A 27,703-nucleotide genomic window follows, 5' to 3' on the forward strand; every position below is an offset into this window, starting at 1 on the left:
TGATGGCGGGTGATTGATGAGCGGGAAGTTGGTGCAGCTACACCCTGGCCATCTTGAGAAGTCTTCAGTGGTTATTTATTGGCCATCAGCACAACAGGATGGCAGCTATTGTCCAGCAGGATGTGGCTCGGCAGTTCTGGGTTGTTTTGTCCAACTCAGCTGGTGGGATCAGGAAAGACCCTATCAGGAAAGACCCTATTTTCCCAGCCCCAGACCTTACAGCAAACATTCTTCTCATTGTTAAAAACTGTATATTTTTTACCTATCAACTCTATTGCATTCTTTCACTCATTCATTGATTCTACAAATTTTGATTAGTCACAGATGATTAGTCACAGATCATTGTAACAGGACAATCAATGAGTCCGGGCTGCCTGTCACTACTTGAGCCATTTCAGCAGACAGGGTTGAGTCATATAAGAGCATTTATTCCAATAATGCCGGCAGTATGGGAGAGCAGCAGGTCATCCATAAAAATCTGCTCTGCCCCCCCTCCCCCACCGTAACCCAGCTGCTTATATTGGGTAGATGGACAAAGATTACATGGGGAAGAAGGCAAGAGGGATAAGAATGGGTATGCAAAATGGGCAGTTTAAAGGTAATGCAGGCTGTGGTTTGCAAAGGCCTGGGGGTGCCTCTGGTTTCTGCAACAAGGTTGTTAACCTTTCAATGATAATAGGCAGCCCCTGGATGTGGAAGAAGGACCACATTTCCAGGTGAGCTCCCAGGTCCCACATGCAACTCCCATCCAGGCTGAAATGTGCTTTCTTTAATCAGAACAAAACAATCATAGTGAACAGAGCATGATTAATATTTCTTGTCATTATAGCTGGTCCCCAATATTCTTTGTCTGCCCCTAACCTAATGTACCACACACTGTGCTTTGTGTTTTCTCTCCCAGGCTAAATTAACTTACGTATTCATAAGGGCCATCTTTGTAAATGTCCTCAAATTTCTGAGTATAGACTTAATCAAATGAGAAGTGGTCAGTAAATATTTGAGAATCAATTTACCTAAATGGTATTTATCCTCAACTTTTTGGAGACATTCTTTTACCTCAAGGTGCATCTCAAGTTGTGTTTATTAACTGTTGGCTGCTTTTTTATAAAAAGCTAGAAACTCCTTAATAAAGTAATGACAAATTTTCATTTTTAAGGTTGGAATTCTGACCACTGGTGTGCTACAGGAGAAGGTTAATCGTTTGTAGACGAGGAGTGAGCTAGAATCTGTGCCAAGCTGAAAAGCTGTGCACTCAGGTCAAGTGCAGGGTCAGAGAGGATACAGGCAATGAGGCAGACAGACTCCAAAGACACAGCCATGCGTTGGAACGCATGAGAATGCTCAATGATGATGCAGCTAACACGATGTTGGGAACACTTGTGATCTTGAAAGGGGACAATGATGAAGGGTCAGGTGGCAATAATTACTGGGAGTGTCAGGTGAGCTGAGGGGAGTCTGTCCATTTGTGACAACACAGTGTTCTGGGCCTTAAGAAAGAGTGGCGGAGGGAGCATTTAGGCACCTTAAACTATGCAATACCTCCTTTCAATCTTGACTGTGACAAGGGCAGGAGGACAGTCTATCTGAAACTGCCCCTCCTCCAAACTAGCAGATTCTGTTTCCTTTCCCCTGCCGTAACCATGGTTCAGAAAAGAGACTAGAGGAAAGCTTTTGTGTGTTACAATGGACCTGTAGGTTTTCTGGAATAAGGCTCTTTTTTTAGTTGCTCAACTCTGAGGACACTTTTCCTTTTACAAAAAGAAATGGGGAATGGTCAAGTTATTCATTCATCTCTTATCTACTAAGTATCTCAGTTTATGCCATACTGTCTTGTGTCCTACATAGCTACCAAAACAGAGGGCAATAAAAACTTCTTTTAAACGTTTAAGATATATGTAATGTCAGCATCATGATTAGCAGCATAGAAATTTGTTGACTCTGCTGTCATTTAAATAAGAATTCCTTATATTTCAGTGTCCTTCCTTGACAACATACTATAAAGCTGAAGACATCTCAGGTGAAAATGCTCATTGGAAAGGAGCCGATTCATTTCAACAGAATAAGATCTGAGACTCATAAAGTCCTTGAAGTGACCTCACAGAGCGGCCAGCGTGTGCACGTGGAGATGCTGGAGCTCTCCCAGTTCCCGAGGAAGCTCCCTCCTTGGAGTGTGGATGCTGTCACTCCATCTTCCTTCTTTGTGCTGAAATGAAAGAACACCCTGTCTAGCCAGGGCAAAGACTGCACGTAGGGCTTAGAAGTACCAGTAATCTCAGTTACTTAAAAGAAGAAGTTGTCACCTAGGATTTCTGTCTATAAGTTTGTCATTTGTCTTTCTTATTTTTAATTATTCATATAGGTGATCTTGAACAATGTGGGGGTGAAGTGGTGCCATCTGAATGAAAATGCTGTTTCTGATTGGCCATTTGCTAAATCCTGCATGCAACATCCCAGGATGCAGAGGGGCAACTGTATAGTTATTGAAAAATATTCAAGTGTAGTTATTGAAAAATATTCACCCATGCAGTTCAGACTCTTGTTGTTCAAGTGTTAACTGTAATATGGAATGGAATCAAAAAAGAGAATTTGGAAAATGCAGGAGGAAAATATGAAAAACAAGTAAGTCACATATAATTATACTGCCCAGGGATAATGACTGCTAATGTTTTAATTCACTTTCTGCTAATTTTTCTTCATATATATGGGTCTTTATACACACATATGTCTTTCTTTCTTAAATACCTTCTCTTTTTTTGTAGAGCAGAATCCATTCCTTTTAGACAGATTGGAGTAAAAGATATGTATATTTTCACTTTCTCAAAAAAATATATGTAATTTCTGTTTCTTAAAAAGTCATTAGATGATTATAGGAAAGATGGCTTAAGAATACTCAAGAGAAATATTTGGGGGGAAAATAAGCTTTGGATATTTCCTAAGCTCTATTTCAAAAGTAGTTTGTACTATGCTCTGTTTAAAAAACATACTGAATTTTAAATAAAGGTAACATTTTTATATAAAAGTAACTAGTTTACTTTTGAATGGATTCAGCATACACTAAATTTACTAAGAAACATGACTCTTAAGAATTTATCAAACTAATAACATGTATTGACACATTTTCAACAAGTAGCCCTAGAGTCTCTAAAAAATCCAAATCCTTATAGATGAAAATTCATTTGGGGTGATATTATGGGCCATCCTAGACAATATCAGAATCTTACTGGATATTTAATAATAGATTTGTGTATGACAACTGCTAACTTCTGTGTAATTCTGGTTTTAATAGTTGTTTTTGAAGTATATTCTGATATTTATATTGATAAATATCACTAGTGAACTGGACCTCAACTAGAAGTTTAATTTAAAATCATGCAAGAGAAAAAAACACACAGCAGAACCAAAAAGTCAACTGACAAAGTGGGACAATAAATTGCAACATATCACAGGCAAAGGGTAATGGGCTTAATTGAGAGTTAGTAATTCAAAGACCAATTCTCCCCTACCTCTCTCTAAAAGGGCAAGAGATATTTATCCAGATCTCTCTCTCCCTCTCCCTTTCCTTCTCTCTCTCTCTCTCTCTCTCTCTCTCTCTCTCTCTCTCTCTCTCACACACACACACACACACACACACACACACACACACACAGGCAAATAGTCCACAAATATAAAAATATGCTCAATGGTTTGCTTAGCAAATTCCTATTATTTCTTGGGTTTGGGGAATAGAATCTTTTAAAAGAGGTATAGAAATTAACTGAGAATTAGCCTTGCTTAGAATTAAAAATCCCTTCATAGAAAAAAAATCTAAATTCTTTCCCGCCCCCCCCGCCCCCCATGGAGTAGGTTGGTGCACAATGTGATTAAGAAATATCTGATGCTGTGACTTTTTAATTGTTAAAAACCCATGAGATATTTTTTTAAATATTGGTTATCTCTGGGAAACAATGTATAAAATACCATATTGCCTAACTTAATTGTATTATTGAAAAATTCTGTTAACTTCTTTTTTATTTTAAATATATTTTTATTGATTTCAGAGAGGGGAAGGGAAAGGGAGAGAGGGATAGAAACATCCATGGTGAGAGAGAATCACTGATTAGTTGCCTCCTGCATACCCCCCACTGGGGATTGAGCCCCATACCTGGGTATATGCCCTGACAGGGATTCTAACCATGTCCTCCTGGTTCATGGGTGGACACTCAACCACTGAGCCATACCAACCACTGGGCTTCTGTTAACTTCTTGCCTCACATTTTTCATCTGAAAAGCAGCAGCTGAAACAATTACTCTCCAAAGTCATTTCCAATGCTAATCTAACTTTTTTTGTACACTTAGATGTGAGATGTAAGTTAATTTTAAACTATAATGCTTCAATGAAATTTTGTCTCTCCATTATAATAAGAAATAAATAAAAGATTTTAGTATTGAAACTCTTCTTATGAAATATGGTTTGCAATATATCTACTTTTTTGAGCCTTCAACAACAAGAGGAAACAAAATGAAAATGTGCTCCTTCTGAGAAATGCCCTCCTTTCTGTATTTGACTGGCTTCAAAAGGCCTGCTTGGGTGTGGCCTACCACAGCAAGGCTCTGGCTGGTAACAGCTATTGGCTGGCAGGTGCTTACCAGGTGCAAATAGAGAAGGCATCGCTCTCAGGGCCAACCTCAGAAGCAGGGCTCATCCTCTGTTCAGCCAGCCACTCTCTCAGATATTCACAAACACCGACTGTGTCATTCACCGAGACAGTCGAAGGCCTTTTCTGAGGGCATTCACAGGGGCATTCATGCTGCTACCCCACCTCTGAAAAGCATCATGTAAATATACCAATGTAGGCAGCAAAGAATCATCTAACATTGTTTTCTTTTAAAGAAGTTGGACTCGGATAATGCCATCCCATATACCAACTACATCATACCGCAATTCATAAAGCCTTAAAAGGTATCTGCCACACAGCTCAAAACCTGGTTATTCATGCATATTCACCACTCTCTTCTCATTTTCTCTTGAGAAGTTTGAAAAAAATCTTTAGGGGGAGTTAGAGGAACCACTAGTTTTTTTGATATTAATCCTCACTGGAGGATTTTCCCATTGATTTTAGCTAGGGAGGAGTGGGAGAGAAGGGAGAGAGAAACATTGATGAGAGAATGCTACATCAATCAGTTGCCTCCTGTACATATCCCAACCCAACTGGGGTGGGCAACCTGCAACCCAGGTACATGCCGTGGACTGGAATTGAACCCATGACCCTTGGGTTGGTAGGCTGCTGCTCTAACCACTGAACCACTCCAGCGAGGACAGAACCACTCGTTTTTACTCCCCTACTTTCCTCAAAGCCTTAACTCTGTGTTGTTGTTTTTTCCTGTGAGGACCTTAGGAAGTTCACGGTCAATACTCTCCTTTGAACTCAGTCACTAAAATGATCTCAATGCTAAGGGACAAACATTAGCTCCACTTCATAGGCCAGCTTGTCTGCTTGATTAAAAAAGGTTTTCAGTGCAAACATTCATATCTCATTTTTTAAAGAGACAAATCCAGTTTTGTGTTTAGTGTTTAAAATGATCAAAATCAAAGTCTCTCTGAATTTTTTAGCATTTGGTAAACCCATAGAAGGAAGCATTGAATGAGACATGTTAAATGCACTTGACTTCTACACCTGTTTGTTTCACTCAGTACTTAACACATATTTATTACACAGCTCCTGCAGGCCTAGGACTGTCTGGGCATGGGAGAGAAAGCAACAAAACTCTATTCCTGACTCATAGAGCTTGTCCATAAAAATAGGGAACAAGGCTTGGGACAAATCCCGAGATGAGTCAACTCAAAATAAGTTGAAGCAATCGATGTGAAAATTTTAAATTATATTTCGAATGCTTTGATGAACACCAGGTGTAGAAATTTCATTGACTGAAAGCAAATTCCAGTTCTGAATCTAATCTAGTTCCTGTAACTAAGAAACTCACCATATTTTCCCCCTATCTTTTGAATATTCTCACAAGAAAAAAACAACTTACTTCCAAGCCCCAAATAGATGGGAAAGGTTTTTCTCACCTTTATTGAGATATAATTGTCATAGAACATAGTGTACTAGTGGTTGTAGGGAATAGATTCTCTGTTTTAATAAGTGACAACATTGAGCTACTAAACTACCAGTATAATTCTTTTACAACTGTTAGAATAAAGAGAAATGATAATTCCTCATAATTGAGTTTCCTATTTACTGTCTCCTTAATTATACCTCCTTTAATCTGTTTCATTGTGGAGTATCTAGATTTAATAACATAAGATATTTTGGTGTTTATTTTATAATCATCTCCACACATAGTACCTTACATGCTCGGCCAGTAATCCAAATGTTAATTATGTTGGTCTGAGAGGAAGAGGAAATTCCATATTTGTTGAACCCAGAAGTCTTCAGTACATCTCAGATGCAGATTTGTGTAAATGTATATGAAGTATTGCAGTTCCAGAAGAAGCATTTCAGGTTTGTATGGGGAGCTCCATTTCCTCACCAACATCTCATTCTTTAACCTGGAGCAGTACAGGTTCTATCCCCACCATTGTATGAACAAAACAACAACAATATATATATATAATGGTTAAACATATAAAATATATATAAATATTATATATATATAAATATTATATATATATATATATATATATATATATGTTAAAAACGTTTTTCTTTACCTGAATCCAAATGTAACATGAGGTCAGTCTATACAGGAAACTGAAAATCGCAAAGAAAATTAAATATAATTGTGGTATATTTCCAACTAATCTCTTTTTCTGTGCATAAATCTACTGCTTTTTTCAATAAAAGAAATACCAAAAGGTATACACTGATTTGAATTCTGCTTTTTTTCATTTATGAATATATTCTAGTTTCTCACATTGATAGTGTTTTACACTGCTTGCTACATTGAATTCCACCCCACAAAGCTACCAAGCATCAATTCCTTAACACTATTACTAGACACTTAAGGTTTACATTTCTTCCAAAATTATACATACACCTTTGCTCACAGCTCTAATGATTTCTTTGGGATAAGCTCTAAATCAGTGGTTCTCAACCTGTGGGTCACCAACCTGTGGGTCGAGACCCCTTTGGGGGTCGAATGACCCTTTCACAGGGGTCGCCTAAGACCATCGGAAAACATATATATAATTATATATTGTTTTTGTGATTAATCACTATGCTTTAATTATGTTCAATTTGTAACAATGAAAATATATCCTGCATATCAGATATTTACATTATGATTCATAACAGTAGCAAAATTACAGTTATGAAGTAGCAACAAAAATAATTTCATGGTTGGGGGTCACCACAACATGAGGAACTGTATTAAAGGGTGGCAGCACTAGGAAGGTTGAGAACCACTTCTCTAAATGAAACTGGTGGTTTAAAATCCATTTCCAATTTAAACGTTTCACATTTATAAAACTGAGGTTAAAAATTAAAAGTTTGATGGTGCTAGTCCCCTCAAAATGTTTACTCACATTGGGTGATATTTTTCTTCTTTGGCAACAACTAATGGGAAGAAAATATCAACTTTTGTTTTGTTTTTACTACTCATCATGTTACTTGTTTTTCCCCCTCCTTTTACTACTCAGACAAGGTTAACTCACAACCCTACAAACCTACAAATAAATCTTACTCATTCTCAATTTTCTGGCATTGAGAGATTGTGTCAGCAGAAAAGCTCTATTTTTCTACTTCATCTTACGTTCTAACCAATTCCTACCCATTCTAACTCTACAGACATCCATTGCTCCCAAGAATTTCCCATTCAATACACCCTTATTCTTACTTTTTCATGCAGGTATATTTCCTCTACAACGAAATGAAACATTTAGTTCTGCAAGGTCATGTGCCCCATAGAATTGAGGCTTAATATGAGTAATGGCGCAGTGTTGTTGAATATTTTTCCTTCCCAGGGGTCTTCTCAGGAGAGTAAGGGATGAGAGTCATTTACATTAGGTGTGGGGAGTGCAGAGGCCAAACCCACCCAGGGCTGTCCTTCCCCATCCAGGCCTGTACACCACCCCTCACCCAGATCCCTCCTTGCAGGCTGCCAATTGGCCCTGGCGCCCGCCCAGGACACGCCCATTGTGGGGCGGTACCTGGCACTGAATCTTTGTTTTGCTACTAGTACCTAAGTTAACTCCCGGAGGCACCTGCTCCTTGGCTCTCTCGGGATTCCCACTGATCTTAGGGAAAATGACGGCTTTTGGCGGGACGCGAACCACACCTCCCCGCCGCCCTGAGAGCCCCTTCTCTTCTTGGAGATTCGTTGGGGTCCTTTTGATGGCTCTAGTGCTCCAGTTCCCCACATTCTTCGGTAGGAGCCTGGAGAGGGTGTGCGCTCCGGGGCGAACTGGAGCTGGTCGGGGAGCCCCAGGCCGTCCTCAACCAAGGTCCCGGGGCCGGCAGGTAGGGGGGGGTGGGGGGGGGGGGGGGGGGGGCCTTCTTTTGGTGGGTCGGGAGAAGGCACAGGACTGGGTCGACCCGGGGTGACGGAGTGGCCGGAGATGCCTGATTTTTCTGCGCGCGGATCTGGGGCGGGGGGAAGCCCGCAGTGCCCCCGGCGAAGGCTGCCTGGTGGTCGACTCTAAGCCGCGGCGGGTGCTGGGCGCCCCCGAGTGTCCCGGGCTAAGTCCCGGGTTAAGTTAGCTGCGTCCCTAGCAAAAGCTTGCAGGTGCTTGGGGCCTGGATCAATCAGGACGAGCCGCGCGGGCACGTGCTCCAGGTGCGGGCTCTCCTAAGTGCTCTGGTGCACGAGGTTGATGCTAGAGCCCTGGCTGTGCCCGTGGGGTGACGGCGCTGTGCTCCCTGGGCCGGGGGACGCCTGGGTGAGTGGGCTGTTGTGCCCCCCTGGCTTGGGCTGGGGGGTCCCGGGCGGGTGTGGTGTTGTCTGCAGCGTGTTTGGGGTAAGTGCCCAGAGCAGCGGTGCAGGGTGTGGGGCCGGGAAGCTCCCTGCTGGCTGTGTATGGGGGCCGAGGCGCGTGTTGGGCGGGGAGCGCTGCACGAAAGAAGCCTGGGTTCCTGGGTTCAGCGGGTTTTGAAAGGGCGCGCAGTGCTTTTTGCACTCAAATAGACTGGTTGTTGGCCACTATCGGGCGGGGTTTTTGTTTTGTTTTGATTTTCTTCCTTTTTTTGCGGTGGGCGGCGGTGGGGTGGGTCATGGAGTCATGTTTGTGTTCCTATCAAATATAGATAGTACACTATTCTATTACCAAATGGCTTCTTAAATTGTTTTCCTTTTTTTTCCATCATGTTGGGTCCTATATGAGGGGAGATGCAAAACTACCTAAGAAAACATTGGTAACCAACCAATGAGAAATGACCACCCTAAGAAATGCTAATCTGCTTTTCCCCTACAGCTCAAAAATACAGCTGACAGCCCATCCACTAGGTTTATTGGGTGTTTTACTGAATGGGATATGCAATTTAAAATATATATGCCACAGAAAGCATGCTTATCGTTTCAAACGGACGCAATCAAAGGACAGTAATTTTTAACACGTGGGTCTATGTCCTTCTGTCTTTATATCCGCTTGTGTTTCTATTTTTAGATTTCTGTCATATGTACAATTTGTACGCTGCATTCTGTCCTAAGCAGCCATCATCCTACAAATAGTTGTCTTGCACGTGCGATGTCCTGTGCTGGTCCTAAGGACACTCTGATGAACAATAATGAACCGTTCCTATTTTCATCATCCTTATTTCATGGTTTTTATTGTGTGTTCACGCACACACACACACACACACACACACACACTGGGATATAAGCAGGGCCTGTGCTTTGACCACTGTTGGATGCAGGCACACAGTAGGCAATCAATAAATATTTGCTAAAATGTACTGGGTGTGGCAGACACTAACCAAACCATAACCCAAGAGGGATGCTCTGGAGGGATGGAGGAGGATTCTCTGGCAGCATTTAATGAACAGATGACTGGTGGAGGGTAACATGGGCAGTAAATAGACTAAGATATAAACTGACCATGTAACTCCAAAATCCTCAGATGCTTATGGAGAGAAAATAAATGAGGAAATGGTGATTGCAACAGCTTTAAAAAGTTCCTGCCAGTGTAAGCATTCCAGGCAGAATTGTCCTCAGTTTCTGCAGCTCATGGACCCGCCCTTGCTAGAACAATCCTGTGAGTCACTGGACCATCTATAGCTGGAAATGGAGAAGCACCCTCTGCTCCACAGCCTGATTGTGGCGGTCACATGTTAGGCTGCCAGCAAGAAAGTTCGGAGACACAGATGGTGTGTAAGACAGTTACTAGGAAATGCTCTTAGGCTCAATATTTATGGAAAGGAGGAGGGAAAAAAAATCAAAAGTCGAAAAGAAGAAGCTGACTGTCAGTGCAATCTCAATGAAGGTCTCAGGGAACTCTGTGGAGAGTTATGAAACTGGAATTACTCTTTGGATGTATCCTGAGTTAAGGAGAAAAAGCCAACATTTTATACCCAATGTAGATTAGTCATGGTATGCAGAACACCCCAGAAATAGAGTTTCACCGTGGGAGAGTTGCTTAAAAAAACAAACAAACAGGCCGGGTCTGGGAGCTGAGGGAGGGAGCCAGGGCCCGGGAGGGAGGGGGAGGGAGAAGGGGAGGGAGGGGGGCGCCTGTCCGGGCCCCTGATGAGCCTGGCGTGCGGCCCGCTCTGCTAGGCTAGGAGGCGCTGTGGCCCCGCAGGCAGTGTGGCCCGGCCCCGCCCCCAGGCCTTTGCCCTGCAGGCCTTGCTCTTCCTCCCGGGGAGCTGCAGTGCAGGGGGGGTGGGGGGGGCGGGTAGGGAGGGCTTTCCGAGGCGGTTCCAGAACGGCGGGGCTTGGGCGAGGCTGTGGCCTGAGCAGAGGCGGGACTGGCACAGGAAGCTCTGGCGACAGGGACGGAGGGGAAGGCGGGCGCGGGGGACCCGGCGGGGCAGGCGGATGCAGATAAAACCTTGCCTGCCAACCTCCAATGCCTTTCCTTGGGGATTCTGGTCTTTCCTACGACCAGCCTGGTGCTCCCGAGGCGCTGCTCCAGGACTTTAAAGGAGGAGGGGCCTGGGTACCTGTCCTCCAGGGCTGAGATTCTGAAGATCATGGCCTGCCATCTGTTGGTCTGCAAAGACAGCCAATGTGGTCTGAGAGCACTGAATCGACTCCTGCGGGAGGAGATCCTTAACAAGCCGATGGGAACGATCAAACCCCTATTCCACCCGGGATATCCGCTCTTCAGAACCACCTGCTCCACGTGGCGCTGTCCGATCTCCACGCAGCCACCGACCAGGTCACGGATCAGCTGAAGATCCCGACCAGGGCGCTGTTCTCCGTGTCTCTGCCGAGTAAGAAGCGGGGTGTGTGCCGGATCCGATGGCCGGAGTGGCTTTCGTACAGTGGCCCTCGGGTGCCCAGGAGCTGCACCCGAAGGCGCTCTCGGCCGGCTCGCAGTTCGTGGGCCTCATGGCCGTGCTCACGGCCTGCTTTGCCAGTGCCTTCGCTGGGGTGTGCTTTGAGAAAATCATAAAAGAAACCAAGCAGTCGGTGTGGATCAGAAACATTCAACTGGGTTTCTTCGGGAGCGTATTTGGCTCGATGGGCGTGTACGTGTATGAAGGAGAACTGGTATCACAGAACGGGTTTTTTCCAGGGCTGCAACCGACTCACCTGGGCAGTTGTTGCGCTTCAGGCACTGGGGGGCCTTGTCATAGCGACTGTTAGAAAGCATGCAGATAATATTTTAAAAGGATTTGCAACCTCTTTATCCATAATATTATCGACACTGATATCCTACTTTTGGCTACAAGATTCTGTGCCAACCAGTGTCTTCTTCCTCGGAGCCGTCCTTGTAATAGCAGCTACTTTCATACGGTTATGACCCCAGACTTGCAGGCAATCCCACCAAAGCATAGTGAGCGCTGCTCGCAGCCGTGCCAGCGGGTCCGGGGCTGGGCTCGAACCCGCAGGACTGCTCAGATCCCAGGAGGGTGTCGCTGCCCTTCATACTGTCCAAATGGTTGGAAAACATGAATGTGCAGCTCAAGTATGTGTCTATGTGACAGCATGCCTGTCGCCTCTAGAAATCCAAGCTTGAAAGTATTGCCAGGGATTAGAATCACTGCAGGGGCTGGAGATCTGAGTTTGGGGGGATCTGGCCGGTTGGACCGCCGCAGGGATGACCTGTGCCCTCGCTGCAAGAGCGCACGCAGCAGGTGTCAGGGTCATGTCTGCAGACGAGCTACTTCCTTCTCTTCGGTGTCTGTCTTACCCTCCGTGCAGGTCAGCAAGCCAATGGCATAGTCAGAGTTTGACGGTTAGGATTATTGCCTATAAAGCTGTGCAGAAATAGAAGTATGGCCTGAGAAATAGATTTCTATATTTATACAAAAGATTGGTAAACAAAAGATCGCTAAATGTTATTCAACTACATAAAAACTGGTGAAGTAACCATTCTGGGTCCGGCTTGTCAGAGAATGAAATGCAGAGTCCACGTTCACATTCCACGTAGAGAAACACACACATTTCTCCATCTCCCTGTCAGGTCTCTCGGCGCCTCAAAAGCATCCCCGCTCCATGCAGGTGGCACTGGGCACTTGGGCGCTAGCGGAGCTGTCCTGCCCCTACCTGCTTCTTTTCTGTAAATCACATCAGTCTTTAGTGGTGCTTTAAATGGATTCCTGTGTGTTCCATTAAAGTTTTAATACGTAATTTAAAGGGACTAAAAACTCATTTATTAACTTAAAATAATTCTTGTCTTGCCGAAACCGGTTTGGCTCAGTGGATAGAGCGTCGGCCTGCGGACTGAGAGGGTCCCGGGTTCGATTCCGGGCAAGGGCATGTACCTGGGTTGCGGGCATATCCCCAGTGGGAGTTGTGCAAGAGGCAGCTGATCAATGTTTCTGACTCTCTATCCCTCTCCCTTCCTCTCTGTAAAATATCAATAAAATATATTTTTAAAAAATAACTCTTGTCTAATATCTCCATTTGGAGAGTTTTGAACTATCAAAGCATGAGCTGTGCACATTAGAATGTTTTTAATGAGCATTTTACTCATTGACCTGTAAACTCTACAACTGTTGACAAAAACCACCACCAAAATAGGACTGACATAAAAAAATTGAGACTAAAACGATTTTCCTTGGAGACATTCCAGTTTGCTATGGTATCACCTCATATAAATGGCGCTCTGACACCCAAGGCCTCTCAGTGCTTCCCAGGCGCTCACACCCCTTCCCAGGGGCTCTGAGTCCCCGGGGGCTCTGAGCACAGCCAGAGGAGGCGAGGCAGGAGGCGCTGGCTCCCCTGTGCCTCTGATAAGGTTTCTTTTCCATTTGCTCAGCACCACAGGTGAAGTGGCAAATTGCATGAGTTATTTACTAGGCCAGTGATGGCGAACCTATGACACACGTGTCAGAGGTGACACGCGAACTCATTTTTGTGGTTGATTTTTCTTTGTTAAGTGGCATTTAAATATATAAAATAAATATCAAAAATATAAATCTTTGTTTTACTATGGTTGCAAATATCAAAAAATTTCTATATGTGACACGGCACCAGAGTTAAGTTAGGGTTTTTCAAAATGCTGACACGCCGAGCTCAAAAGGTTCGCCATCACTGCCCTAGGTGGTACAGGGAGAGACTAAGCAGAAGAAATAGAGGACGTGGTGGGCAAAATACTTACTGAAGTTGGAATGTGGGTTTATTTATTGACGCCAGGATTACCAGGGAGTAGAAATATTTTACTTTATGTTTTTCATCATACTTACTATATTTTTAAAGCTTCCTGTGCTAATAGTATAAAAACTGTAAAAAGTCGCTCTAATGGACTTTGCTAAATGTTATTTACTCCTCCACTACTTCTTCTCTCTCCACTACTTTGTTCATTATAAAAAATATGCTCATTCATGGGAGAAAAGTGCCAGTTGGTAGTTCTATTAAAAATTAAGGACATGGTACTTGGGAATGAAAGTCGGAAATGCCACATGAGGATGTTTCCTCGCCGTGATGGGATCCGTCCTGGAAGAAGTGACGTGGTGGTGTAGGCTGTTTCATGGAGGAACATGTACTATAGATGCAGAATTTATTTATTTATTTATTTATTTATTTTTTATTTTATTGATTTTTTACAGAGAGGAAGGGAGAGAGATAGAGAGTTAGAAACATCGATGAGAGAGAAACATCGATCAGCTGCCTCCTGCACACGCCCCACTGGGGATGTGCCCGCAACCCAGGTACATGCCCTTGACCGGAATCGAACCCGGGACCCTTGAGTCCGCAGGCCGACGCTCTATCCACTGAGCCAAACCGGTTTCGGCAGATGCAGAATTTAAATGTTTACATCCGTTTATATTGAATGTCACGTTTCATAGAAGGAGGGATAGTTTGATATGTAAACTAGATTGTAAGACAGACTCTGAAAGGAAACTACCTTTGTGCTCAGTAGACATGGTTAATGCTGACTATTCTTAAGAATCAGCACACTTTTCCTGCTTGCCAAATTATTAGACTTAAAATGCATCCTGTAGTCATTCAACTGAGTTCCTTATAAAAACAGGGTCTCCCATTGCTCATTTTATTTACACTTTCACCGTTACCATCTGTAACCACATGTGGATGCATGCTGTATGTCAGGGGAGGTTACAGAAGTTACCTCGCTCTGTGGGAAGTCACTTGAACAATCTGTAGGAGATGGAGCATATTTAAAGCCATTATAGGACCAAAGAAAAAGCGCCTTCATCAAAACCTGGTCCTGTGTGCCTTGCTTTACCAAAACACCTGACTTTGTTCCCTGGAGGCTATGACTGTAATTCACAGCTTTGGACACTTAGGCAACAGTAGGATGTTTTAAGAATAACTGTAATCTGCTGTGTTGGCTGTTTCAGCATTTGCTCATGAACCCATCACCCAGCAGGATGTTAGGGTGGGAGTACTGTACAAACACTGGTGGGCAGCCTGGCGGAATTGCAGGCTGTTAAGGTGGATGCTCTGCACAGGCACGGGAGGGGGGGGATCGGGTGCAGAACCGACTTAAAGAATCGCCCAGTCCTCCAGCACTGAGCTCCTCAAACCTGGACAGTCGGATGGAACGGTCATGCTTTCGATTTATTTCTTGTGAGATATCATTTACAGTGATTTAAACATTTTTAAATAATTTGGGTTTTACATTTGTTTATATGTCTATGTATTTTATTTATTTAGAAAGATTCTTTTGGGCTTGGGAATATAATTTGTATGATTAAATTTTTGTGACATAATTCAAAGAAATACATAAACTGGTCTTTTGTTAAAAAAGGGGGGGGGAACAGGTAATAGCAGAGTTAATGATCAAGAATTTTTCCAAAAAATATATAAGATTACATCTTATTTAAATGAGGATAAAATAAAACCTCAATCCTATTGCCCATGAAAACAGGAAATTGGCTGATGTCAGATTTAATTCAAAATACATGTTGAAAAATGAAGTCTTTATGCAACAATGCTAGAATCAAGATTGTCTCTTCCCCTTTCTAGTTAATGGAATACAATAATAAAGAATAATAAACATTTTAATGCTATGACCTAAAGCTTAATTGACTAAGATAGTAATGTGAATTCATTAAAGTAATTTTAGAGCAGTGGTTCTCAATCTGTGGGTCGCGACCTCTTTGGAGGTCAAATGACCCTTTCACAGGGGTGAAAGACCATCGGAAAATACATATATAATTACATATTGTTTTTGTGATTAATCACTATGCTTTATGTTCAATTTGTAACAATGAAAATACATCCTGCATATCAGATATTTACATTATGATTCATAACAGTAGCAAAATTACAGTTATGAAGTAGCAACGAAAATATTTTTATGGTTGGGGGTCACCACAACATGAGGAACTGTATGAAAGGGTCATGGCATTAGGAAGGTTGAGAACCACTGTTTTAGAGAATCAGACCTGTGCTGAGCTTATAAGGTCTCTGATGTACTTTAGTTTCCTGTGCTATCCCAGAAAACTTTTTATTTATAAGGTTTTACATTTTATTTGTTAGATTGTAGGGAGATGAAACTACTCCAGGGTCTTTGTGGAATTTTATGAAACATTACTTCCTCCATCTCTTCCTAAAGTCTCTAAAGTTTATCCTAAAATGTCTTTGCACTTCTGAGCTTATTTCTCTGTATTGCACCCCTAACTGCAAGATATGTATTTTTGTCCCAGAAATGATTGCTACCCATTTTTTTGTTTATTTTCTAAAGATTAAAGTTGTCAGGAAAATTAGTGACAAAGCAGAAGCAGAGTGCAAGTTTTAGCCTCTCTTACTTTGACATTCCTGTGGTCTTTGTGTCTAGGTCAGGGTAAGTTCCTGCCAAAGTATCCTGTTGCTAAGCCTAAAGTTCAGAGTGATCAGTCTGAGTTTGCTGTTGGGACATCTTGGGAATCTGAGTGCCTTCCTGGGTATATAAAAAAGTCTTTCTTTACCACCTGTCTAGAGACCTCCCAGTGGTCAGATGCTCAGCACTACTGTAAACATGAGTATTCTATAATAGAGGCGTCTTTGGGCCTATCAGTGTATCTCTGTGGGCTAACCTGTTGTGTTCATGATAAATAACCAGCAAATTATCTTAATAAAGAGGATGCTGGGTTCTGCATGTTTTCTTTCACTCCTTAGGGGCATTGAGTGTTGAGGTGAAGAGAGTCAAGTTTTAATTGTAACATTTTGGTGTACAACTTACACTTTGGTTGTTTCATTGGCAGTTTTTTCAGAAGCCCTAGTTGCTTATAAAATGTCATTTAATAATATGTACATTTGTTATTAAAATAAATTTTATCTTTAAAATTCTCTCATCACTGGCTCCTTTCCCCCTGCCAACCTGATCCAGCTAATACCCATTCATCTTCAAGTCACAGAAATCTTATCTCACACTGGCTTAGACCAAAATTTGATGACATCACATGACAGAAAAGATCACGGGTGCTGCTGGCTTCAGTCAAAACAGGAAAACGTTCAAATCATATCCTCAAGAATCTATTCTTTCCTCCACGCCCACCCCCTCATCTCCTCCCACCCCCCGGTTCAGCTTTTCCATGCAGGCCTCATTCTGTGGTCAACACTCCCTAAAAACTGGAAAAGTATTTGCTGACAAGGCCAAACACACACCTTGTCGGCTTAGCATTCCAGCACAAAGAGCTTCTCTCTAATAACTCCTTCAAAAGTCCCTTCATTAGCTCTAATTTGTCAAAAAATGGCACATATCTCCAACTGAACCACTTACTAGAGCCAGGGCAGTGAACTAGCAGATGGCAAGGCCTGAGCTCACTGCCCACAGTTGGATCTGGGGTAGAATTGATATACCCTTCACTTTACCACTGCTTTATCTAAGAAAATAGTTAACCATAGCTTCCTCAATCATTCACTCATACACTCAACAAATAACTATGTACATCTTTCAGTATACTAAGCAATTTTTTAGGTTATGGGATATAGCAGTGGCAAAATGACAGTGCCCGTGTAGCCTTTATTTTAGTGAGGAGAGCGACAATAAGCAGATTGCCAAATAGTGATAAAACCAAAAAAATTTATAAGTACAATATTTTAAATAATCTAAATCAGTGAAAGAGGAAAGAAAGTTCAGTGGATAGGCCATTGTTAATAGTGGCCAATGAAGGCTTCATTAAAGGGTCACACTTGAGCAAAAGATGAGGGAGGTAACCATGCAGAGAGATTTCTGGTCAAAAAGTATTCCCAGCAAAAGGACCATTAGAAGGAAAACAAAAGAACTATGCCTGCTGTTTTAGAGAAATGACATATTTGCATGCGTAAGGTAAACTCTATTAGAAAGGGGGAAACAGTGATACTGAAGAGAGAGGAACATTCCTGGAGTGATGTTTTTGAAAAAGTGAGAGCAGATGATCTATACTGCTATGGAGGTGAGCCTTAGATAACAGTGTGAACAGTATAACCATACTAATAAGAGATAAGGAAGCTATATAGGCCGGATACAGGTCTTGGGGTGAAGTGATGAAAGAAGTTTGTGGAAATTCTCTTCGATTGCTTCTATTTTTCTCTGAAAAAAAAGCAGCAAAGGTATACACAGAGATTGAGAATGATGTAGGAGATATCTGCATTCAATGTCAATATAAAAAAATATGAAATAGCCACTTAGGGGAATGATGGAGTAAATGGACTAGGCAAGTACATTAGGAATACCTAGAAGCATCACAGTGGTCCATTTGAAAGGAGCCATCTTTAAAGTCAGATTAGGCATCATGGATACAGGTTTTTCTCTAGCCACATTCAGTGTCTTGGGTACAGGAACAAAGTTATGGAGAATTGACTCTAACCAGGATTATTGTTTGTCTAAAGCATGTAATAAAATGAAAGACGAACAAGGAAACTGAGAAAGTATGCAAGATAGTGATTCCAACGATGGACCACGGAATTTAACCTGGTAAGGCAGAAAGTGAGGACACTACGGGGGTTTGAGACTGAAAGATGGTGGTGAGATCAATGGGTTGTGGGTACTGAGAAATACAAAGATGGTTGGGTCCAAGCAAATGAGAAGGACAGATTTGGTGGTTGGACAGTAAAATGGTCGAAATTCTGGAGGTATTATAGCTTAATGAGAATAAAATCGAAGGTACTTCCATGGGCGTAAGTGGCAGAGTAGAGTAAAAGATAAGATCATTGGGGGGTGAGAGGCCGGCGGCAGGGGCCGGCTTCTGGGCTCTGGGGCCCCAGCGCGGCTTCGCTGGTCACCGGTGGGCGTCCGGGCGCCTTCCAGGCGGGCCCCGATCCAAGGCGGAACGCTGAGGTTTCCTGGAGCAGACCTTTAATTTCCGGCAGGCCATGTGGGGTGTGCCACCTCGCTGTGCCAGCCTTTTATTTCCCAGCAGGGTACCATTTGGCAAGTGTCAGCAGAATTTGGCAAAAGGGCTGGCGCTGAGCTCCTGTATGGACGCTAGCAGCACTGGCAGTGCTCCCTCTACAATTAATGATGGCCACAGACGAACCTGTATTTGACCAGCATGCTCCAATTTTTATCGGAAACGTCTGGCCCAACTGTCGTAACTAAATCTAAAGACAGCAATTTGTCATCCCGCTGACTGCCTGTCATCATCTGCTTGGGAAAATCTATAATTTTTGGCTTGTTTCTGACTAAACTGTGGAGTAAATAAATTTATCTTCAGGTAAAAAAATAAATAAATAAATAAGATCATTGGCAGAGAAGAGGAAGGCCCTGAAAGGGCAGGTATTTGAAAATATCATCGCTGGGAATATCAAATCACTGAGGGCTATTAATGCAGGGAGAATGGAGAAGGTTGCTTTGAGCTAGAAGTTAAACTTTCAAGCAATAAGGAGAGAAAGCAGATGTTAGGAGATTAATGCACAGGAAGTGGTAATGACTGGTGTATTCTGATAGCATGTGATGTATGACTGGGGAATTGAGTCTTCTATTCCCTTTCATCAGCCTACTAGGATATGGCTTCTTCCATTTCTCTGTTGAGAATAGCTTGAAAGGATGATAAGAGGTCCTTGAGAGAATGGTACTAGAACTATTAAAAAGGAGGTACAATAAGTGATATGATCAATGTAGGTATTTCTTGCAGTAGAGTCTTAAAAGAGAAAGTAGTGGAAAATATAAAACATTCTTCGCATTTGGGACACTGTTCTTTCTCAACGAGTGAAGGTAGGCGCTGAGACTTGAATAGACAGGAACAAATAAAGACAGTGTTCTGTAAACTTTATGTGAGCTAAGGCTATGCATGCTGAGTTAGATAGGTTTGCTGGACTGTGGGTCTCTGTGAAACTGCACTGAGTATAGTTTTCCACCTTGAGTATCTTTGCTCCACTTTGAGTCACAGCTTTGCATGGGGGAGAAAAGACCTCACACATTTACTGAAATATCTGCTACAATATTTTTTCAAGCCTCATCCTGCTAGACAGTATATAATATTTGGAATTTCTCCACTCTCCATACAACTTATTCCAACTCTTGCTTTAGAAATGACTGACTCTTGTTCCTACTAATTTTGAAATCTGGGGTCCTTGTCTCAGAGACTAAAGACCTCAAAGGTTCATGGCTAGAACTGACTCTGTATAACTGGTTTGCTTTGTAATCTCGTGTACTTTATTTTATGCATCCTATATAATAAAAGGCTAACAGCAAATCTACTAAATGGTGGAATGACCGGTCATTATGACACACACTAACCATCAGGGGGCAGAAGCTCAATGCAGGAGCTGCCCCTGATGGTCAGTGTGCTCCCTCAGGGGGAGCGCCACTCAGCCAGAAGTTGGGCTCACAGCTGGCGAGCTCAGCTGTGGTCCCGGGAGCCTCTCCCACCTCCGCGGCAGATCTAAGTGTCCCTCCTGCGATGTCCACCTGCCAGCTTAGGCCCATTTCGTGCTAAGCGGGCAGGCAGACATGCCCAGAGGGGTCCCAGACTGTGAGAGGGCGCAGGCTGGGCTGAGGAACCCCACCTCCCAAGTGTACAAATGTCGTGCACCGGGCATCTAGTTTAAAAATAATTCTGAAAAAGGATCCATAGGTTTTACTAAACAGGCAAAGAGATCTATGATATACACAAAAATGTTAAATGTTTTCTTCGTAAAAGCCCTTTTCTTGGGCCTTTCTGAAAATCCAGCTTCATAATCAACACACTACCTATATTTCTAAGCTTTTCCTGGAACATTCCCACATCCCCAGGACTTCAATATACTCCATCTGTCCCATACCCAAGGTTTTCTCAGTTAAAAAAATAATAACTATGCTTTTCCTTGATCCAGCAATGCTCTCTCCCCTCCATATTAGTTTCTTGTCACTGTTGTAACCTGTACCTTGTAGGTTAAAATGACACAGATCTCTTATTTTACAGTTCTGTTCAGAAGTCCAAAAAGAGTCTGACAGGGCTAAAACCATGGTGTTGCCAGGACTGGTGTCTTCTGCAGGCAGAGAATTCCTGACTTGCCTTTATCAGCTTCTAGAGTTGGCTGTCATTCCTGGATTTTGGCAGCATCCAATCTCTGCTTCAGTCATCACCCTCTCCCACGCTGAACTACTGCCTCCCTCTAACAAGGACCCCGTGACTACATTACCCAGTCAAATAACCCAGGGGAATCTCCCATCTCAAGTTCCTCAATGTGATCACATCTAAAACCTCTCATTACATAAGGTAACATATTCACAGGAATTAGGAATTAGGACATGGACATCTTTGGGGAGCTATTATTCAGCCAACCACACACACCCATTTCATCCTTGGGTTCTTCATCGTCCCTGTACCCTGCACATGTTGCTATAACTGTCAACACAGACAGCAGGCATTTAGGGAGCCGACCTACCCACGCACATTTTTGCAAAGGACAAAAGTCAGGCAGGAGCATAAGAGAGTGGAGCTGGAGAAGCCACCACTTGGACCTGCCCACCCAGGCAGGCAGAGCACACAGAGGCGCTGAAGTTCTGCTAGAGTGGTCCCATTTAAGGGACCTGCAGGTGGAGTTTGGACAAACTTGCTAGAAACAATGCATATTGGGAGCGGGCATGGCCTCCCCCGCCCATTAAGGGGAAGCTGTGGTCAAAAGCTTTTTGTTCCGGAACTGCAACTGCGCTCCTCAGATCCTGGGCGCACCGACTTGACTGTGGTCTCTGTCCTCTGAGCTGCGCTTTCTAGTGACTTGGATTTTCTTCCCGCGAACGTCGGGTTCCTAGAGGTGCCAGGGAAGATGGGAGCCCGATCTGCCAGGAGCCCTGAGCCCCCGTGGCCGCCAGCGCCCTCTCTCTCCTGCTCGGGAGGAGCCCTCCTGGCGGTGCTGATGCTGCTCGCGCTGCCGGCTGCCTGGGGTGAGATGCGGGCGGGCGGGCGTGGGGAGCGGCTCCAGCCTGGACGCAGCCTCCGGATCCCCGCATCCTGGGGGTTCGTTTCCAGTGGGCTCAGCTGCGAGAGGGCGAGGACACGGGGCTCTGCGACCCCCTCTGGGAGAGCGCAGATGCGAAGGTGGCGCTGCATGAAGTCCTTGCCTTCCCTGCTGACCAGGACTGGCTGTGTGAGGACGGGGCACTGATCCGAGTGCCAGAAAGAGGTCTGGGCATTCCACCAGCCTGGGTTCTAATCCTGGAAACTTCTTAGCTGTGGGGAAAGTGACGACCCCTGCCTGCGTCACTTTCCTCTTCTGTGAAATGGCAACGCCCTTAGCCTTACCTCACCAAGCTGCCATCTAAATGGCATAAAGCATGCCAAGGGTCGAACCCAGCGCCTGTCACTTCATTTCTGTTCCCCAGCCATTAGCTCTGCGCTTTCTTCATGGGGGTGTTTGGACCAGCAGCGCTGGGAGGTGCGGTTTTCCCGGGAAATCTGCCCTGTATCCGGCCAGTATTCAGCCCACGCCCTCCCCAGACCAGCACCTCCATCATCAATGCGCACTCACTGAGCAGCTATTTGAGGGCATACCCCTCACAGGGCACTTGGGTTAGGAGAACTAGTGACAGTCCAGACCCCTCAGCGCAGCTGGCCTCCGGGAGAAGGCACCCTGGAAAAGTGGACCCGTTTTAGCCATGAGTTTAGAACAAAATAGAACCATTCTAACCATTATGGAAATTTTGAGGTCATGCCTTCCCTTCCTTCCTTGCTTCCTTCCTTCCTTCCTTCCTTCCTTCCTTCCTTCCTTCTGACTTTAGGTAAACAACTTCAATGAGGGCCCTTCTCTTCTTATTTGTGGCTTTCCCAAAAGACCTTGAGTTGCTGGGACTCCTTGGCCACATCTCAGTTGGAGTGACAGTCTGCTTCTGTTTGCCCAACCTCTTCTGGACAACTGAGCTGGGCTCTTCCCTGTCACTAGACACTTTACATTCTTTATTGGATGGCGTCCTCCCTTATGGGAAAAGAAAAACCAGGTTTTCAGAAAAGTTGGTGTTAATGTTTCATCTCCTTAGACATCAGAAAGTAACCTGTTAGGGGAGGAAATGTAATAGAACCTAAAGTGTTATTTTCAGAAGAGAAGCGTCGCCAGTGAGGTAAGCCAGCTGTTGTCAGTGCTTGGAAATGGCTGTGGACCTTGTGAGTATCTGGCTCCCTTCTTATTAGAATATTGTGATAGTTCCCCCTGTTAACAATCTCAGACACTATTAACTGCCCCCACGTTATTTTACTAAGGTTGCCACACTAGCCTCTGAATGTGAAACAGCCTAAACTAAGCTAAGTAGTGATTTACTTGCCAAAGTAGTTTAGACAAAGAAAGTGTTGATGGAATGCTGACAATGTCACAGCACTTTGGAGTTGAAAGGAAGTATGAGAGAGCTGTGCCTCCAAAGTGGATGCATATAGATCTAGAGTGGTGAGGTTTTATGAAATCTCTATCATTGTGAGACCCGGGTTCTGGTTTGTCCAGTGTCTGCTACATACCAAATGGGGGTCTTAGATCCAGCAAGTCAATTAACATCCCTAACTTCCAGTGTCCATGAGTAGAAAATGAGCATAGTTGACATCCTGTTATCTGAGAGGGCTATTGCAAAAATTGCATGAGGTAGTGTATGTGATAGTGTTTTGGAACCTGAAAATTTCCATGCATATCTAAGGGACCCTGACTAGGAAGTCACTCAAGACAATCTCAAAGCCACAGGAGGTCTGAAATGGAGACATCTCAGCTTCAATGAGTGGAAGGAGCACAGCTTAAGCAGCATTTAAGGAGGGGATCCAAAAAACAGTTGTACAGGATGATTCACAGGGCTATTGGATTGATATACCAAGGAGCACATTAAGGAAGCATGACAGTGTTCAATAAAGCAGTCTCTGTTGCCCTCTCCTGGGCCTCAGGTCAGCTCTCACTCTTGGCCCCTGCTGTGTAGAGATGCAAGGTAGAAAGGAGGGGCATTCCTGTTCGCTTTCTGTGTTTTGTGACATATTTCAGTTTACATGTATATGCTCAGATGAGAAGGTGTGTATGGTGTCCATTGCCTAGTTTTACCTACTGTAACCTTCACCATTGGACAAGTAACTTCAGAGTTGTCTTGCATAGAATCATTGAGTGAAATAATTCTAATCAGGTGAACTCAAGGAAGTAAGAAAATAGCATACCTGACAACTACTCCCCAACACACAGACACACAAACTCATATACAAGCTCTGTCAATCTCATCACAGCTGACCAAAGATTGATAAAAGCAAAAATGTAGAAAGTATCAAGAAACTAGGTGATAGATAGCTTTACTAACAGAGAAACTCTGTTACTGTATATTTGTCTGTTTAAATGTTAGTTAATGATCATATTATCTTATGGTTAGTAAAGCATTTATAATGTTTATTTCATCTCTACCCTATTTCTTTAAATTTCTATTTATATGTAATATACAATATAAGTATCTAGAAGATTTGAGCAAATATGATTAATTGTTAAATGTACCTGACATACCCAAAACACTATACCCACTACCACAGATACACCTTTAAAAAAAAATACATCTGATACAGTTACATCAGTTGACTATATGCTGAGACATACAAGTGTCAATCAATTTCAAAACTTGATAATAAATCTGCTAAAAATTTTCTCAAATGTTTATAAATTATGCAAAACATTGCTACATAAGCCATGGGTCAATGAAGAAATCACAATAGACATTACCAAATATTTTGAATTGAAAATATGCATTTGTACACTGGAAACCTATATAATTTTTTTAACCAATGACACCCCAATAAATTTAATAAAATTAAGAAACCCAAAACCTGAAAATATGGCACATCAAAACTTTGTGAATACAGCTAAGTTTGTGCTCAGAATAAAATAATATGAATGCCTATTTCAGAAATTATGTAAAGCTGAAAATAAAAATATCTGTTACCATCTTAAGAAATTTATTTTAACTCAGAAAATAAGCTCAATAAAATTTTTAAAGGGTAAAATAAAAATAAGTACAAATCAATAAATCCAAAAGTTGATTACTTACAGCCTAATAAAATTGAACAATCTACCCTCCATTTTTTAAATTAAGTAATAAGGTGTGTGGAAAGAAATAGAAGCTTAATCAAAACAAAACAGAATCTATTTCTAATGTAAAATACTTTTCCAATAGCTATTTCTTCTTTATAACATACTAGAGGCCCAGTGCATGAAATTCGTGCACACAGTGGGGTCCCTAAACCTGCGTCCTCTCGCAGTCTAAGAGCCCTGTGGGGATGTCTGACTGACGGCTTAGACCCTATCCCAGGGGCTGGCAGTCAGGCATTCCTCTCGCAGTCTGGGCCTAAGCCGGCAGTCAGACAGCCTTAGCACTGTTGCAGAGGTGGGAGAGGCTCCCGCGACTACCACTGCACTCACCAGCCATGAGCCCAACTCATGGCTTCTGGCTGAGCGGCACTCTTTCTGTGGGAGTGCACTGACCACCATTGAGCGTTGAGCGTCTGCCCACTGGTGGTCAGTGCGCATCATAGTGACTGGTTGTTCTGTTGTTTGGTCAATTTACATATTAGCCTTTTATTACATAAAATTGTTTAAGTCTACATGGTATTTTTATTAGTTTAACTTAAAACTTTAGATCTTAAGAAGTAAATGAGTCTAATATTTAATTCAAGATATTCATTATAAAATACTAGTGGCCTGGTGCACAAAATTCATGCATGGAGGGGGGTTCCCTCAGCCCAACCTTCACCCTCTCCAATGAGGGACCCTTTGGGGGATGTCCGACTGCCGATCCCTGTGGGATCAGGCCTAAACCAGCAGTCAGACATCCCTCTCACAATATGGGACTGCTAGCTCCTAACCGCTCACCTTTCTGCCTGCCTGATTGCCCCTAACTGCCTCTGCCTGCCTGCCAGATTGCCCCTAACCCCTCTGCCTGCCTGCCTGATCACCCCTAACCTTTCTGCCTGCCTGCCTAATCGCCCCTAACTGCCCTCCCCGGCCAGCCTGATCTCACCCCCAACTGCCCTCCCCTGCCGGTCAATTTGGTTCTGATTAGTCAGTTTCTATGCCAGTCAGCATCAAAAGCTCTGCCTCCTAGGCAGCCATTGGCTCCTCACAGTTCACCCAAATTTGGTTCTGATTGATGGTTTCTATGCCAGACAGTGTCAAAAGCTCTGCCTCCTAGGCAGCCATTGGCTCCTCACAGTTCACCCAGATTTGGTTCTGATTGGTCAGTTTCTATGCCAGTCAGCATCTCTGGGCCTATCTCTGGGCCTGATCAGAGAGGTGGGGCTGATAAGCAGCCCCCGAGGAGGCCCAGAGAGAAACAGAGGCATGGCTGCTGGTAAAGCCCCCAGAGAAAGAGAGGCAACAGCTGATCAACAGTTGCCACGGAGGCTGTGGATCAGACCCTGCCTCTCTCTCCAGGCCTTTCTCTGGGCCTGATCCACAGCCCCTTTGGCAGTCAGTGCTGGGTTGCTACACCCGAACAGGTGGCAGTCAGTGCTGGATCACCACGACAACCCAGCACTGACTGCAGGACTGACTTCTGGTGTTCGGTAGAGCCTTTGGTTGTTACAGACCCTGGGTTTTTATATATTAGGATAGGCCCTCATAAAGTTTAGTTGTTGAGCTTGGTCTGCAAAACATGTGCTGAATTTTTCTGTGCTGATATATTGACTTGGCAACATCTTTTAACAGTTGTGGCCACGACTGAAGGCCAGAGAAGAGGCTGTTGTGCTGCTAGGTCTGGGTGGTCAACTGGGAATGAAGATAGATGGTGAAATGCATGCATGCTGCTTATTACACAAGAGGATGGGGTAAAGGAAGCCAGAGCCCAGGCCCTTTCTGATGGATAAAATGTGAAGCTATGAATTAGTTTTCCTTCAGTGAAAGAACAGATAGATTAGATATATAGATATAGATAAAATAGATATAGATTAGATATAAATATATATTGATATAGATATACCTTAATTGCCTTCAAAATAGCAGGCACTTTTAAAATGGATAGATGCTGTTTTAAAAAGCTCTTTTCTAAAGTTGCTGCTAAGGGAACAATCCTTTTACCAGCATTAAAGTGTTCATTTTCTTTTTCGATCACATCTATGAAACATATTGGAGAAAAAGAGGAGGTGGAATAGAAGTTCCCTCATTGACCCTGATGTCCCTGTGATCTTGGCCTTCAGGTCAATGCCAAGCCCCGCCATATTTTGCATCTGCCATGCCCACAAGATGGACTGATGAGGTTGAGTTTCCCATTGGGACATCTTTGAAGTATAAATGCCGCCCTGGTTACCAGGGGAGAGGTTTCTCTATCACCTGCCTAGAAAACTCGGGTTGGTCAAGCCCTGGAAGCTGTACACGTAAGTAACTCTGGACTGAGAACTCCTCTGTCTCAGTGAAACATCCATAAGAACTGGTGCAATTGTTCAGATTTGGGAATGAAAACATCTATGACTTGTAAGTCTGCCTTGTTAGGACCTGAGGACCAAGAGAGGTCATATCTTCCGACTGCTTTGAGTTCTTGGCACCTTCATTAAAAGTTCATTTCCTAAGAAAAACTGTCATTATAGGGCATGATTGAGGAAAAATCTCCATTCACTAGGCATCTGCCATTTTCACAACTGAAACTGATGAATGACTCAGGAAAGGAAAAAAAAGTGCAAATAAGAACAAAAGCCCAGACTCTGAGACCTTTACTTTGGTTGAATCACAGAGTAAACACTTTGGTAACAAATAAAGGTTACATTTTCCTGGGAGGCATGAGGTGAGGATTAGATAGAACTGGAGGGGAGGTCTTTTTGAAAGTGGTGCTTAGTAGGTG

At 43.4% G+C, this 27,703-nt stretch overlaps 2 protein-coding genes and 1 pseudogene across 2 annotated transcripts in view; all 3 read left to right on the forward strand.

Moving 5' to 3' along the window:
• The window catches only part of CR1 (complement C3b/C4b receptor 1 (Knops blood group)), a 92,745-nt gene extending 91,538 nt beyond the window's left edge, over positions 1-1,207 (forward strand). Inside the window, exon 53 of the mRNA XM_023758999.1 lies at positions 1,157-1,207. Coding sequence (XP_023614767.1) covers positions 1,157-1,207 — 51 coding nt within the window. The remainder of the gene's footprint in view (positions 1-1,156) is intronic.
• A 124-nt stretch (positions 1,208-1,331) lies between these two features.
• On the forward strand, positions 1,332-11,915 carry LOC102438737 (annotated as a pseudogene).
• A 9,787-nt stretch (positions 11,916-21,702) lies between these two features.
• Positions 21,703-27,703, forward strand: part of LOC111827234 (complement receptor type 1-like) — a 34,362-nt gene continuing 28,361 nt past the window's right edge. The window contains 2 exon segments of the mRNA XM_023758923.1: positions 21,703-21,820; positions 27,066-27,339. Of these exon segments, the coding sequence (XP_023614691.1) occupies positions 21,703-21,820; positions 27,066-27,339 (392 nt within the window).

Source organism: Myotis lucifugus, unplaced genomic scaffold (genome assembly GCF_000147115.1).
Source record: "Myotis lucifugus unplaced genomic scaffold, Myoluc2.0 scaffold_145, whole genome shotgun sequence".
Lineage (NCBI taxonomy): Eukaryota > Metazoa > Chordata > Mammalia > Chiroptera > Vespertilionidae > Myotis > Myotis lucifugus.